General features: G+C 35.8%; 1 protein-coding gene across 3 annotated transcripts in view; it reads left to right on the top strand.

Annotated features, from left to right (window-relative positions):
* The window catches only part of MAP3K5 (mitogen-activated protein kinase kinase kinase 5), a 220,647-nt gene that overhangs the window by 117,004 nt on the left and 88,894 nt on the right, over window positions 1-14,749 (top strand). For all 3 annotated transcript variants that reach the window (XM_082634390.1, XM_082634391.1, XM_082634392.1), the window contains exons 8-9: window positions 2,625-2,737; window positions 14,152-14,311. In XM_082634390.1, coding sequence (XP_082490516.1) covers window positions 2,625-2,737; window positions 14,152-14,311 — 273 coding nt within the window. The remainder of the gene's footprint in view (window positions 1-2,624; window positions 2,738-14,151; window positions 14,312-14,749) is intronic.

Raw genomic sequence — 14,749 nt, forward strand, 5'->3', positions numbered from 1 at the left:
CCAGCCATACCTCATCCCCAACTGCCCATATAGCCAGCATTCAACAAATGTCCTATGGAGAAAACCGGCTGCACATGTGCGGTTCCTCCAGGTTTCACCCTGTCATGCCAGCCCATGCAACTATCAGGAAATCCACTTGTTTCTATTTTCCCTGGTAGAGTTTCAAATAGGTAGAGTTTCTCTGCCTATGCCAAGCCTATGCTTAATATTATGGTTGGAATCAGCAAATGCCCCTATAGCGACAAAAGCAATTCAGCTCTCCTTGGAAGGACACTTCCCTGTTCGGAATGTTATCTCAGTGGTTTTGTTGTGCCGTTGCTTCCATAGATCTCCAGCATCTATAAAAATATGTTTTTGATGTGTATCCTTTGTCCCACCTAGTTGTTGTAGCAGGAGTGATGGCTCCCAAGTAGACTATTACATCTTACCTGGAAACTCAGATTTTCCCCTTACATTGACTATTCTTCTAATTTAAACAGCTACATAGCTTTCCAACATTTGGAATACATTTTATTCCATATTCCATTTTATAATATTGTGGGAAACTTAGGAAGTACTTTTTCATTTTGTAACAAGTATTCTTGTAATCAAATTTCTGATTACATATTTAATGTTTTTTCTTAGTATAAACCCATAGATATGGAAATCTTGTGTCAATAGGTATGCATTGCTTTTTTTAATAGTTTACAATTTTTGATAGATATTGGCAAATTTCTTCCAAGAAATACTATACTAATGTACTTTTACAGTGCATGAGAATGTCCACTTCCTTAAGACTTTCTCCTCAGTACCCAGCTTATTATTATGGAGTGCTGTGAGCCATAAAAAGTATAAATTATTCATTTATTGCATCTATATTTTGGTTAAAATATTTTTAAATGTATTGTTTATGGTAACAGAAAAACAGATATAAGCCCAACTTTTCATTTTGGTTAGTTTGGCACATAGGAAGCACTTAGTCAATATTTATTGGTTGATTTGGTGTTATCTTGCTTTCTGCATCTTCCTTTGAGTATGTTGAAGAGAACTATTCCATGTTCTTTTAGGAGAAATGAAAGAATTTATTTGTTGAAAAATATTATGTATCTTGATATGAATTTGTGGAAACTATAATGTATTGGTAGAAAGAAAGGTATTAACTCCTTTCTTCTATATCTTTTTTTACTGGGACCTTCTACTTGCCTCTGAACAAACACAAAGACCTTTGTGTCTTATATGAGTCTAAGACTTATAAATCATGCCTTTCCTTGATATGACCTGCTTTGGATATCAGCAGTCTGGGTACATGCTTTTTCCATTTTAGATTTGGGAAACACCAGTACTTCTGGAGAGATAAAAATACTTTTTAATCAGCAACAGTGATGCAGTTGGAAATATTTTTTTCTTATTTCACATACATAACTATTCGAGCCAACGAGTTAAGATTAATAGTTATTTGATTTTTGTTTCCTTTCAGAGACACTTTTTTGCTTAAAAAGTAAGACCCTTAAAAAGGGCACATGATTCTCAATATTCAGAAAAGATGTACTTTTCTTTTGAAGTTTACCTTACCATTTTAAATTATGGAAAACTTCAAGTGTATATAAAAGCCAAAAATATACTCTAATGTACATTATTTTGCTGGCTGCCATTTTGGCAATTCACATCTTTCAGTTTCACAGTTAATGATTTTAATAAGAATGCCTTTATCTTGGAATTTTAATGTGTTTTCCCCTATGTATCCTTTTTTTGTATCATTAAATAGTTATTCATTAGGTATTTAGTCTTTATATTTTCCTTGATCTGATTTTTTTAAATAGCTATTTCATTTTTCATGTTTGGCTCAGTTTCTATTAGTCACTAGGGCATTTACTTTAATTTTGTTCTTCTTCATGCTCTTAAATGAAATAATATTGAATATTGTTGCCTGTTAAATGATGTATGTGAGGAGACCCTTGAATGGAACCTAGGAAGTGTTACCTTGAAAATACAGGGAATGTACAGACACTGAAGTCTTTTCAAATGTTGAAACGTTTGTAAAGGTTGATATTCAGTTTCATGCATATTCAGAAAAGTGTTCTCATTCTCTTTGAGCCAAAATTAGTATGCATAGGCACAATCTCTGTTTTCCTTAATTTCTTACTGAAACTGACCTTCTTTATTGCATTTCTATATCACTCTTATGGAAGTGATTGTTTCAGTATGTTACATAAATGATCTTCCTCATTGTTTTGTGTATATGTGTATATTTTTGCTTTGTGTATTTTTAAAGCTTTTAAAAACCACTTAAAAATATGTACAGGGTTCTTATCTTTAAATTTTCACTGTTTACACATGTTTGCACGCACACACACACGCTCTCTCACATTTCTGGAAGACTTTGAAGAGAGGATTTTTTTAAAGACTGGAGATGCTATGATGAGGCTGAGTTAAGTGGGGGGAATGCCATTTTGCTGAGGGTGAGGGTATACAGTCACTTAAGCATTAAATCCTAATAGCACACTAGACTCTGGGGTGAAGACCAGTGGAATATTTTTACTTGCTCAGGCCTTGGAATTATGCAAACAGAAGCTATTGCAAACTCAAAGTTTCATGACTGAAAAAGTAAACTTGTACATTTGTGTGTGTGTGTGTGTGTTTTATAGGTTCAAAAAGGCATTTGAATCTGAGCCAACACTACAGTCAGGAATTAATTATGCGGTCCTCCTCCTGGCATCTGGGCACCAGTTTGAATCTTCCTTTGAGCTCCGAAAAGTTGGTAATTACAGCTTGACGTTTTCCATGTAAATCGAGAAACTGTACCCAACGATACAAAGAAAAAGAATCTTTGATACATAGTCCCTTTGCTTTCTGTCCCATCTGACTTCCTAAAAAACAAATTACATCTCCTTATTTAATGTTTCATATTGTTGTGCAAAATCCTGACACTGGGTTGTAATTCAGTTTTTAGTTTATTTTACCTGATATATATATATATATATATATATATATTTTTTTTTTTTTTTTTTTTTTTTTTTTTTTTCCTGTACGCGGGCCTCTCACTATTGTGGCCTCTCCCATTGCAGAGCACAGGCTCCGGACCCGCAGGCTCAGCGGCCATGGCTCACGGGCCTAGCCGCTCCGCGGCATATGGGATCTTCCCGGACCGGGGCACGAACCCATGTCCCCTGCATCGGCAGGCGGACTCTCAACCACTGCGCCACCAGGGAAGCCCTACCTGATATTTTTAATTCCAGCTCAAACTAATATTAAAAATATGGGCTCTGCATTCAGCCCTCAACTGCCAAATAAGGTAGTGTTTTGTGGAACATCAGGGAAGTTTCCTATCTTAGATTGATTTTGCTTTCCTGGGGCTGAAAGAAAGAAAGAAAGAAAGGGAGGAAGGAAACTTTGATATTTCCTGTTTCTGTTTCTTGTATGCCTGCCCGTATGATTTCAGTTTTGTTGGAGGTGGAGCCTCCCAAGCCCATAGAACAAGCAGATGGCAGTCTTGGCAGTGACTGGTCTCCTCAGAGACCGTCTCTGAATTGTAGCCATTGATAGAATGTGCTTTTTTCCCTTTTATCAGTGGACATTGCCTCATATGCTGACCCTTCTTTGGAATTTTTGAAGATTAGGATATCTCAGTGAACAAATTTTGTGTGATTTCCTTGGTTCTGGCTTTGATAACATTTTTTAAGGTTCTAGATATTGCATACTATCTAAGGTAATCAGATTTTGCTCTCTTTTGAGAGTCTAACCCCTCTCCTTCAGAGACCTGTTACAACTCTTGCAGGAGTTTTTACTACAGACATAGAAATAGTTTGCCATATTTTTCGTAGAGGAAAAAAAATTTATCGTAGTTAAGCTATGAATTGTAGAAGAAACTTTTAAGATTTTTAACTGGAGAAATGTTTTGTTTAATTTGTCATAAGAAAAAATGAGCCCTGGACTTTTTTTTTGCATTATTTGGGAAAGACTAATAAAATGGCCTTATATGATGTTCTAGGAAATCTTTGAGGCAAGTAAAGTTTGAGTATTAAGTACTTTTTAAAAGACGCAGACTAAAAGAATGATACAATGCTTGTTGCTGCTGGATTGCAATGGTATTCAATGCATAAAGTTTTATTTGAAATAATATTTTTAGCTGGAAAATGAAATCAGAAAATTATACGCTTTTCATAAAATATAATTATTTTATTATAAATAATTATTTATTATAATTAAATTATAATTATAATAAAATTCTGCATCTAAGGTTATTTAAAAAACTCTACACTAGCCAAAACTCCTTATGCATCAGTGATCTAAAAATGATTTGTATTGCTCTGTTCTTGAACTTGAGGTTGAAGCCTGCAGATCATCACAGAATTTGACACTGATTTGCATGCGTAGGTAGAGCAGTAACATAGTGGTTTGAAATGTACCTATTCTAAATTCTCATTTTTAAGTTAAATGTAGATTAAAATGGTCAGTAGATCTTAAATGTTCTCACCACAAAAAAGAAATGGAAATTATATGACATGTTGGAGGTGTGAGCTAAGGCTACAGTGTGATCATTTTGCCAGATATAAGTGTATCGAATCAACACATTGTACACCTTAAACTTACACAATGCTATGTCAATTATACCTTTCAAAAGATGGGGGAAAGGAAAAGGATGGTCAGCACTCTGAGGTTTGAGGAACTGTGATTAATGTAACTTTGTAAAGGAAACACACTTCAGTTTTTTCCAAGAAAAGCTGATTCATAATACATGTTGAACAAACATTTGAAAGCATATGAAGTTGAATTTTTAATTTTGGAAATTGCAAAACATACACAGACTTAAAATCTGACTTGACAGTGAATTTTTAGTTCCCATAAGAGCTAAGTTTTAGGCTTCTAAAATACTGTGATATACACTCTAAATTATATGTCCTTAAAAACTAAAAGGCAATTAAAACTCACTAATTTAGATTCTACTCAATCACAAATTATGCTAATCAATATAGGTTGACCTAAAGTTAATATTTATACGGTAAAATAGAGTTAAAGGGATTTTCAAGGAAAACAGGTTGACTAAATAAATGAATATTTTAATATAATTTTATTAATTAATAGTATATAATAAAAAACAAGATTTATAACATTGGGCATATTTTAAAATATAAGTTGCATTCTCTTTTTAATCAAAATTTTTAGTAATTTATATCTTCTCCCACTTTTTTTATTATTGGTCCCCTGCAAATATACAAATTAGTCTGAGTTCCTGAGTTCTGATAGTAGTCAGACTTTAATTTATAAAATATTTTCTTTAGATGTATTTTGAAATTTGATTTATTCATAAAGGATAAACAACTAAAGATTAAGATGTCATAAGAAGATCACTAAATCTGAGGCTTTCCAAATATATTATCTTAACTTTAAGAACTCTAATGTAAGAACAGTTCTTAACTGTCATAATCTGTTGCCCAAAGACTTAATTCTAGTCATGTGTTTGTTTGAGGTTATGACTAATTGCTTCGTGATCTGTGTTTTAATTTCCCGGTTTTTGAATAATCACTGATGTTTGGACTATTTAGAACTAGGATTTAAAAACACAGAACCGCTTCTTACATCTTTATCCTTTTTTCAGCTTCACAAGCCTTAAAATTAATATTCAAACTTTAGCTAAATAAAAGATGATTCTTCTGGGGAATTTTTCAACCATGAGACACTTTATGAGATGATGATGTAATAAAAAACAGTGTGATTGGAATTGAGACAAACCACTGTTTGAATCTTATTTTCAGGGAGTTATTAAAATAAAATTTGTATTACTGAATATAAAAATCCATGAGTCTAAAAGGATAATCAAGAAAAAGAAATCAAAACTAAAACAAAACGCGTCACCAACCACAAAACAGCTCACATTGCCATCTATGACCAAATTCTTAGAAAATTGAAAATTATAAGGAAAAAAATTCAGTACTTTCCCTTCCTTTTAAAGGGATACTATAGTTATCCAGTTGAGCAGATAAAGCTCTTCTTAAGACATGCTACATACTAACTGTATATTCTTCAGGAGAATGTATTCTTCAAAAGAATGCTAGCTAATAAAGTAGAAGGAATGATAAAGTTGATAATGCTAGTGATATTAAAATAATGATTCTGACAAGGATCATCAATTAGAACTAAAACTTAAGTTAATTAAGATGCTTATTTTTTTAAATTTTCATTTGCCATATTTACATGATACCAAAGCTCACCCACAGATTGCTTGTTAATCACAAAGGAACAAACATTCCCATAAAATTCATTGTATATATTCCCTCCAGGGATCCAGCTGTCAGTGATCCAACCAGCATCCCTAATGGTGGGATGGCTGGATGTGTGCCACCTGATATGGTGAATGTGAAATAAGCAGCATCTCCTATGAAACAGTCTTGCCAAAAATGTTTAACCCGAATCTTAAGATCTAACAATGTGTTAATAGGAATCACATTGACTAGAAAAATAAGTCAGACAACACCAGGAAGTGCCATCAGACAGATCCAGAATGTGAAGACCTTCTACAAGACTCCCCTCCTGGTCTCTTCAAAAAGTCAATGTCAGGCTTCCCTGGTGGCGCAGTGGTTGAGAGTCTGCCTGCCGATGCAGGGGACACGGGTTCGTGCCCCGGTCCGGGAAGATCCCACCTGCCATGGAGCGGCTGGGACTGTGGGCCATGGCCGCTGAGCCTGCGTGTCCGGAGCCTGTTCTCCACAACGGGAGAGGCCACACCAGTGAGAGGCCCGCGTACTGCAAAAAAAAAAAAAAAAAAAAAAAGTCAGTGACATGGAAAAAAGTGGGGGTGGATTGGTTGGGTTAAAAGAGATTTAGAGACATAAAAAAACAAATGCAATTAATGATTTTTGTTTGGATTATGGTTTGGGGGGGAAGCTATAGGAGATATTTGGGGAATGATTGGGGAATTTGAATCAGGACCAGATATTAGATAATATGAGGGACTTATTATATTCGTTAGGTGCGATAATCAAATGGGATATGTAGGAGAATTTTTAAAGATACATGATGCAGTATTTAAGGGTAAAATGTCATGATATCTGTAATTTAATTTGAAGTGGTTCGGCAAAAATATTCAGGGAAATGAAGCAATAGTAAAATGTTAGCAGTAGTTGAAAATGTGATCATTCATTGTAGTATTTTTTCTGCTTTCATGTATGCTTGGAATTCTTCACAATGGAAAGTTAAAATGAAAAGAAGCTAATCTCCACCAGGGCTGTGTGACCTTCTACAAGTTGCTCAACATCTCTCAGCTTTTTTTTTTCCTCATTGCAAAAGGGATATAATCTCTAACTCATTGTGGTGTTGTTTGGATTTGCAGTTTGCCATGAATAGTGCTAGGCATGTAATGAGTGTTCTGTGGAGGCTCCATTTCCTACCTTTCTTTGTTAAAACAGTTTTGACTCTAATAGCAACTGCAAGATGTAAAAACTATGATAGAAACTAAAGTATTAAAAAATCTTCAATTCTTAGAAGTCAACCAATTCTAATTAGAGTGTTGTCAACATTTAAATCACCTAAACAGGTGACTGAATCAAAGAACTGGTATTTAAAACAGCAATGACATACTGTTAATTGCTTATAAATTTAGCCAAACTTTTTTTTTAATCCATTTTATACACATCAGTGTATACATGTCAATCCCAATTGCCCAATTCATCACACCACCAACAACAACCGCCCACCGCTTTCCCCCCTTGGTGTCCATACATTTGTTCTCTACATCTGTGTCTCAGTCTCTGCCCTGCAAACGGGTTCATCTGTACCATTTTTCTAGGTTCCACATATATGCGTTAATATGCAATATTTGTTTTTCTCTTTCTGACTTACTTCATTCTGTATGACAGTCTCTAGATTTATCCACGTCTCTACAAATGACCCAGTTTCGTTCCTCTTTATGGCTGAGTAATATTCCATTGTATATATGTACCACATCTTCTTTATCCATTCGTCTGTCAATGGGCATTTAGGTTGCTTCCATGACCTGGCTATTGTAAAGAGTGCTGCAATGAACATTGGGGTGCATGTGTCTTTTTGAATTATGGTTTTCTCTGGGTATATGCCCAGTAGTGGGGTTGCTGGGTCATATGGTAGTTCTATTTTTAGTTTTTTAAGGAACCTCCATACTGTTCTCCATAGTGGCTGTATCAATTTATGTTCCCACCAACAGTGCAAGAGGGTTCCCTTTTCTCCACACCCTCTCTAGCATTTGTTGTTGGTAGATTTTCTGATGATGCCCATTCTAACTGGTGTGAGGTGGTACCTCATTGTAGTTTTGATTTGCATTTCTCTAATGATTAGTGATGTTGAGGAGCTTATCATGTGCTTCATGGCCATCTGTATGTCCTCTTCGGAGAAATGTCTATTTAGGTCTTCTGCCCATTTTTTTGATTAGGTTGTTTGTTTTTTTAATACTGAGCTGCATGAGCTGTTTATATATTTTGGAGATTAATCCTTTGTCCGTTGATTCATTTGCAAATATTTTTTCCCATTCTGAGGGTTGTCTTTTCTTCTTGTTTGTGGTTTCCTTTGCTTTGCAAAAGCTTTGAAGTTTCATTAGGTCCCATTTGTTTATTTTTGTTTTTATTTCCATTACTCGAGGAGGTGGATCAAAAAAGATCTTGCTGTGATTTTTGTCAAAGAGTGTTCTTCCTGTGTTTTCCTCTAAAAGTTTTATAGTGTCCAGGCTTACATTCAGGTCTGTAATTCATTTTGAATTTATTTTTGTGTATGGTGTTAGGACGTCTTCTAATTTCATTCTTTTACATGTAGCTGTCCAGTTTTCCCAGCACCACTATTGAAGACACTCTGTTTTCTCCATTGTGTATCCTTGCCTCCTTTGTTGTAGATTAGTTGACCATAGGTGCGTCGGTTTATCTCTGGGCTTTCTATCCTGTTCCATTGATCTATTTTTCTGTTTCTTTGCCAGTACCATACTGTCTTGATTGCTGTAGCTTTGTAGTATAGTCTGAAGTCAGGGAGTCTGATTCCCCTGACTCCGTTTTTTTCCCTCAAGACTGCTTTGGCTATTTGGGGTCTTTTGTGTCTCCATACAAATTTTAAGATTTTTTGTTCTAGTTCTGTAAAAAATGCCATTGGTAATTTGATAGGCATTCCATTGAATCTGTAGATTGCTTTGGGTAGTATAGTCATTTTCACAATATTGATTGTTCCAATCCAAGAACATGGTATATCTCTCTATCTGTTGGTATCATCTTTAATTTCTTTCATCAGTGTTTATAGTTTTCTGCATACAGGTCTTTTGTCTCCCTAGGTAGGTTTATTCCTAGGTATTTTATCCTTTTTGTTGCAGGGGTACATGGGAGTGTTTCCTTAATTTCTCTTTCAGATTTTTCATCATTCGTGTATAGGAATGCAAGAGATTTCTGTGCATTAATTTTGTATCCTGCTACTTTACCAAATTCATTGATTAGCTCTAGTAGTTTTCTGGTGACATCTTTAGGATTCTCTATGTATACTGTCATGTTATCTGCAAACAGTGACAGTTTTACTTTTTTTTTCCAATCTGTATTCCTTTTATTTCTTTTTCTTCTCTGATTGCCGTGGCTAGGACTTTCAAAACTGTGTTGAATAATAGTGGTGAGAGTGTACATCCTTACCTTTTTCCTAATCTTAGAAGAAATGCTTTCAGTTTTTCACCATTGAGAATTATGTTTGCTGTGGATTTGTCAAATATGGCTTTTATTATGTTGAGGTAGTTTCCCTCTATGCCCACTTTCTGGATAGTTTTTATCAAAAATGGGTGTTGAATTTTGTCAAAAGCTTTTTCTGCATCTATTGAGATGCTCATATGGTTTTTATTCTTCAGTTTCTTATTATGCTGTATCACATTGATTGATTTGCGTATACTGAAGAATTCTTGCATCCCTGGGTTAAATCCCACTTGATCGTGGTATATGATACTTTTAATGTGTTGTTGGATTCTGTTTGCTAGTATTTTGTTGAGGATTTTTGCATCTATATTCATCAGTAATATTGGTGTGTAATTTTCTTTTTTTGTAGTAACTTTGTCTGGGTTTGGTATCAGGGTAATGGTGGCCTCGTAGAATGAGTTTGGCAGTGTTCCTTCCTCCACAATGTTTTGGAAGAATTTAAGAAGGATGGGTGTTATCTCTTCTCTAAATGTTTGATACAATTCACCTGTGAAACCATCTGGTCCTGGACTTTTGTTTGTTGGAAGATTTTTAATCACAGTTTCAATTTCATTACTTGTGATTGGTCTGTTCATATTTTCTATTTCTTCCTGGTTCGGTCTTGGAAGGTTATACCTTTTTACGAATTTGTCCATTGCTTCTACGTTGTCCATTTTATTGGCATAGAGTTGCTTCTAGTAGTCTCTTGGGATGCTCTGCATTTCTACAGTGTCTGTTGTAGCTTCTCCTTTTTCGTTTCTAATTTTATTGATTTGAGTCCTCTCCCACTTTTTCTTGATGACTCTAGCTAATGGTTTATCAATTTTGTTTATCTTCTCAAAGAACCAGCTTTTAGTTTTATTGATCTTTGCTATTGTTTTCTTTGTTTCTCTTTCATTTATTTCTGCTCTGATCTTTATGATTTCTTTCCTTCTGCTAACTTTGGGCTTTGTTTGTTCTTCCTCTAGTTCCTTTAGGTGTGAGGTTAGATTGTTTATTTGAAATTTTTCTTATTTCTTGAGGTAGGCTTGTGTAGCTATAAACTTCCTTCTTAGAACTGCTTTTGCTGCATCCCATAGGCTTTGGATTGTGTGCTTTCATTATCATTTGTCTCTAGGTATTTTTTGATTTCCTCTTTGACTTCTTCAGTGATCTCTTGGTTATTTAGTAATGTTTTGTTTATCCTCCATGTGTTTGTGTTTTTTATGTTTTTTTCCCTGTAATTGCTTTCTAATCTCATAGCATTGTGGTCAGAAAAGATGCTTGATATGATTTCAGTTTTCTTAAATTTACTGAATTTAATTTTCTTAATTAAATTTTGTTAAATTTTCTTTAAAAATTTTTCTTAAATTTACTGAATTCCTAAATTTGTGACCCAAGATGTGATCTATCCTGGAGAATGTTCTGTGCGCACTTGAGAAGAAAGTGTAACCTGCTGTTTTTGGATGGAATATCGTATAAATATCTGTTAAATCTATCTGGTCTATTGTGTCACTTAAAACTTGTGTTTCCTTATTAATTTTCCATTTGGATGATCTGTCCATTGGTGTAAGTGTGGTGTTAAAGTCCCCCACTATTTTTGTGTTACTGTCAATTTCCTCTTTTATAGCTGTTAGCAGTTGCCTTATGTATTGTGGTGCTCCTATGTTGGGTGCATATATATTTTTAATTGTTATATCTTCTTCTTGGATTGATCCCTTGATTATTATATAGTGTCCTTCCTTGTCTCTTTCAACATTCTTTATTTTTATTTTTATTTTTTTGGCGATATGCGGGCCTCTCACTGTTGTGGCCTCTCCCGTTGCGGAGCACAGGCTCTGGACGTGCAGGCTCAGTGGCCATGGCTCATGGACCCAGCTGCTCCGCGGCATGTGGGATCTTTGCGGAGCAGGGCACGAATCCATGTCCCCTGCCTCGGCAGGCAGACTCTCAACCACTGTGCCACCAGAGAAGCCCAACAACATTCTTTTTTTTAAAGTCTATTTTTTCTGATATGAGTATACGTACTCCAGCTTCCTTTTGATTTCCATTTGCATGGAATATATTTTTTCCATCCCCTCCCTTTCAGTCTGAATGTGTCCCTAGGTCTGAAGTGGGTCTCTTGTAGACAGCGTATATATGGGTCTTGTTTTTGTATCCATTCAGCAAACCTGTGTCTTTTGGTTGGAGCATTTAATCCATTCACGTTCAAGGTAATTATCGATATGTATGTTCCTATTACCATTTTCTAAATTGTTTTGGGTTTGGTTTTGTAGGTCCTTGTCTTCTCTTGTGTTTCCCAGTTAGAGAAGTTCCTTTAGCATTTGTTGTAGAGCTGGTTTGGTGGGGCTGAATTCTCTTAGCTTTTGCTTGCCTGTAAAGCTTTTGATTTCTCCATCGAATCTGAATGAGATCCTTGCTGGGTATAGTAATCTTGGTTGTAGGTTCTTCCCTTTCATCACTTTTCGTATATCATGCCACTCCCTTCTGGCTTGTAGAGTTTCTGCTGAGAAATTAGCTCTTAACCTTATGGGAGTTCCCTTGTATGTTATTTGTCATTTTTCCCTTGATGGTTTCAATAATTCTTCTTTGTCTTTAATTTTTGCCAATTTGATTACTATGTGTCTTGGAGTGTTTCTCCTTGGGTTTATCCTGTATAGGACTCTCTGCAGTACCTGGATTTGGGTGGCTATTTCATTTCCCATGTTAGGGAAGTTTTCATCTATAATCTCTTCAAATATTTTCTCGGGTCCTTTCTCTCTCTCTTCTCCTTCTGGGACCCCTATAATGCGAATGTTGTTGCATTTATTCTGCTATTGATTCCTTCTAGTGTTTTTTTTTGTTTTTGTTTTTGTTTTTTTGTGGTACGCGGGCCTCTCATTGTTGTGGCCTCTCCCGTTTTGGAGCACAGGCTCCAGATGCGCAGGCTGAGCGGTCATGGCTCACAGGCCCAGCCACTCCATGGCATGTGGGATCTTCCCAGACCGCGGCACAAACCCCTGTCCCCTGTGTCGGCAGGTGGACTCTCAACCACTGCACCACCAGGAAAGCGCAGCATAAAGTTTTTTAAAGGTTGTTTTGTTTTGTTAAAGTATAATTTTCAAAAAAGATAAATTTATGACTGTCAGAAAATGTAAAATATTATTCTATTTAATTCAGTTAACATGGAAACAGTAAGAGGCTCTGTCCCATTTAAAGTTTATTTAAGAAGCTAGGGTAGGGCCTCCCTGGTGGCGCAGTGGTTGAGAGTCCGCCTGCCGATGCAGGGGATACGGGTTTGTGCCCCGGTCTGGGAGGATCCCATATGCCGCGGAGCGGCTGGGCCCGTGAGCCATGGCCGCTGGGCCTGCGCATCCGGAGCCTGTGCTCCGCAACGGGGGAGGCCACAACAGTGAGAGGCCCGCATACCGCAAAAAAAAAAAAAAAAAAAAAAAAGAAGCTAGGGTATTTATAATTGATGAAAGAAATGTTAGAATCAGATATCTGAGTTTGATTGTTTTAAAACGCTTGTTTATGTTCAGCAGGTTATAAATCTTAGGGATTCACTGTTTAACTAGGCAGAAATTATTTACATCTCTCCTGAATAAAATCATATTATACAAGTTAACAGGTAAACTTCTCTAAGATCGTTAATAAATAGTGAGATGAACTAGCTACACTTTCCCTAGACAGTCCTTGAGTGGCCTTATGCCTCCATATGATATTGAAATGACATGTTCCACATTTTTACCTTACTCCCAAACCTCAGATAACTTTCCTGACATTTAGTAACTTTCCTGTCATATGTTATGGATGTTAGTGGCAATTCTACAGAGGTATTTTTTTTTAAGCAAATAAATCCTTCCAAATGCAAAAATAATACAAGGCAGAGTAGAGATAAAAAGTTAGAATGAAATGCAAAGATCCCAGAAGTAGCAAAACAATGTTATAAAAGAACAAAGTTGGAGGATATACATGACCTGATTTCAAGTCTCGTTACAAAGCCACAGTATTCAAGACAGTGTTATTTGTCAGTTTCCTTATTTCTTTAACTTTCTAAGTGTATAATAACTGTTTTTGCGTATAAAATTATTAATTATTATAGCATTTTACTCTTGCAAAGTATATATACTGTATACATTTATACTTCAACTGATGGATAGAATTTCAGCATATTTCCCTTTCAAGTAATTAAAGAATCCATGATATAGTAAGGGAAAGAAGGAGGTTACACAGCAAGAGGTTGAATGTTATCACCTTTTAATTTATGCATATATGCATATATAAAAATTCTAGAATGATGTACATCAGTGTGACACTGGCAGTTATTTTGTGGTTTTCAAATTGAGGGAAATTTTCACTTGCTTCTGTGTACCTTTCTGAGTAGTCTGATTTTTTTTTTACAGTGAACTTAAGCCCTTTTTAGAATCAGAAACTTAACAAAACTATTTTAATCTGAAAGGAGGGATGAAAGCTTAGTTTTGCTTTTTAATAAAATGTCAGCTCTGCCTGCCTACCATGTGTTGTAAAGTTATTCTTCCTATTCATCTTCTAGGGGTGAAGCTCAGTAGCCTTCTTGGTAAAAAGGGAAACTTGGAAAAGCTCCAGAGCTACTGGGAAGTTGGATTTTTCCTGGGAGCAAGTGTCCTGGCCAATGACCACTTGAGAGTCATTCAAGCATCTGAAAAGCTCTTTAAACTGAAGACACCTGCATGGTAATAGGTGTTCGTACAGTTATTTTTGATAAAAGCTCCTATCACTTGTTTCTAAATTGTTAAATCTGTTGAACTGACAAGGGATTTTATTTGCTTAGAGAATAAAATGCAGAATCTAGAGGAAAAAGTGATTGATGCTCGTGAATAAAATGTGTTATATGTAGGTTCTGATGGCTTTGGACACAGGTGTGTCCACCGGCCACCAAGCTTAGCCTTTCCATCACACTGACCAACCTGCTAGCCTAGGTTGGCCAGTGTCACCCACTTGAATCATGCAAAGGCCTCGAATTTTACACCTGCAACTCTAATCAGCAGATTCACAAGCTTCCATCTCAGCCTTCCCAGCCTCTGCTCCAAACATGTGCCCTTTGTTTCCTTCATGATCTAATCTCACTTTTGGAATTCTCATTCTTGATTTTCACTTCTTTTTACTCAGGG

This window comes from Mesoplodon mirus (genome assembly GCF_964341445.2).
Source record: "Mesoplodon mirus genome assembly, chromosome: 10".
NCBI classification, from domain to species: domain Eukaryota; kingdom Metazoa; phylum Chordata; class Mammalia; order Artiodactyla; family Ziphiidae; genus Mesoplodon; species Mesoplodon mirus.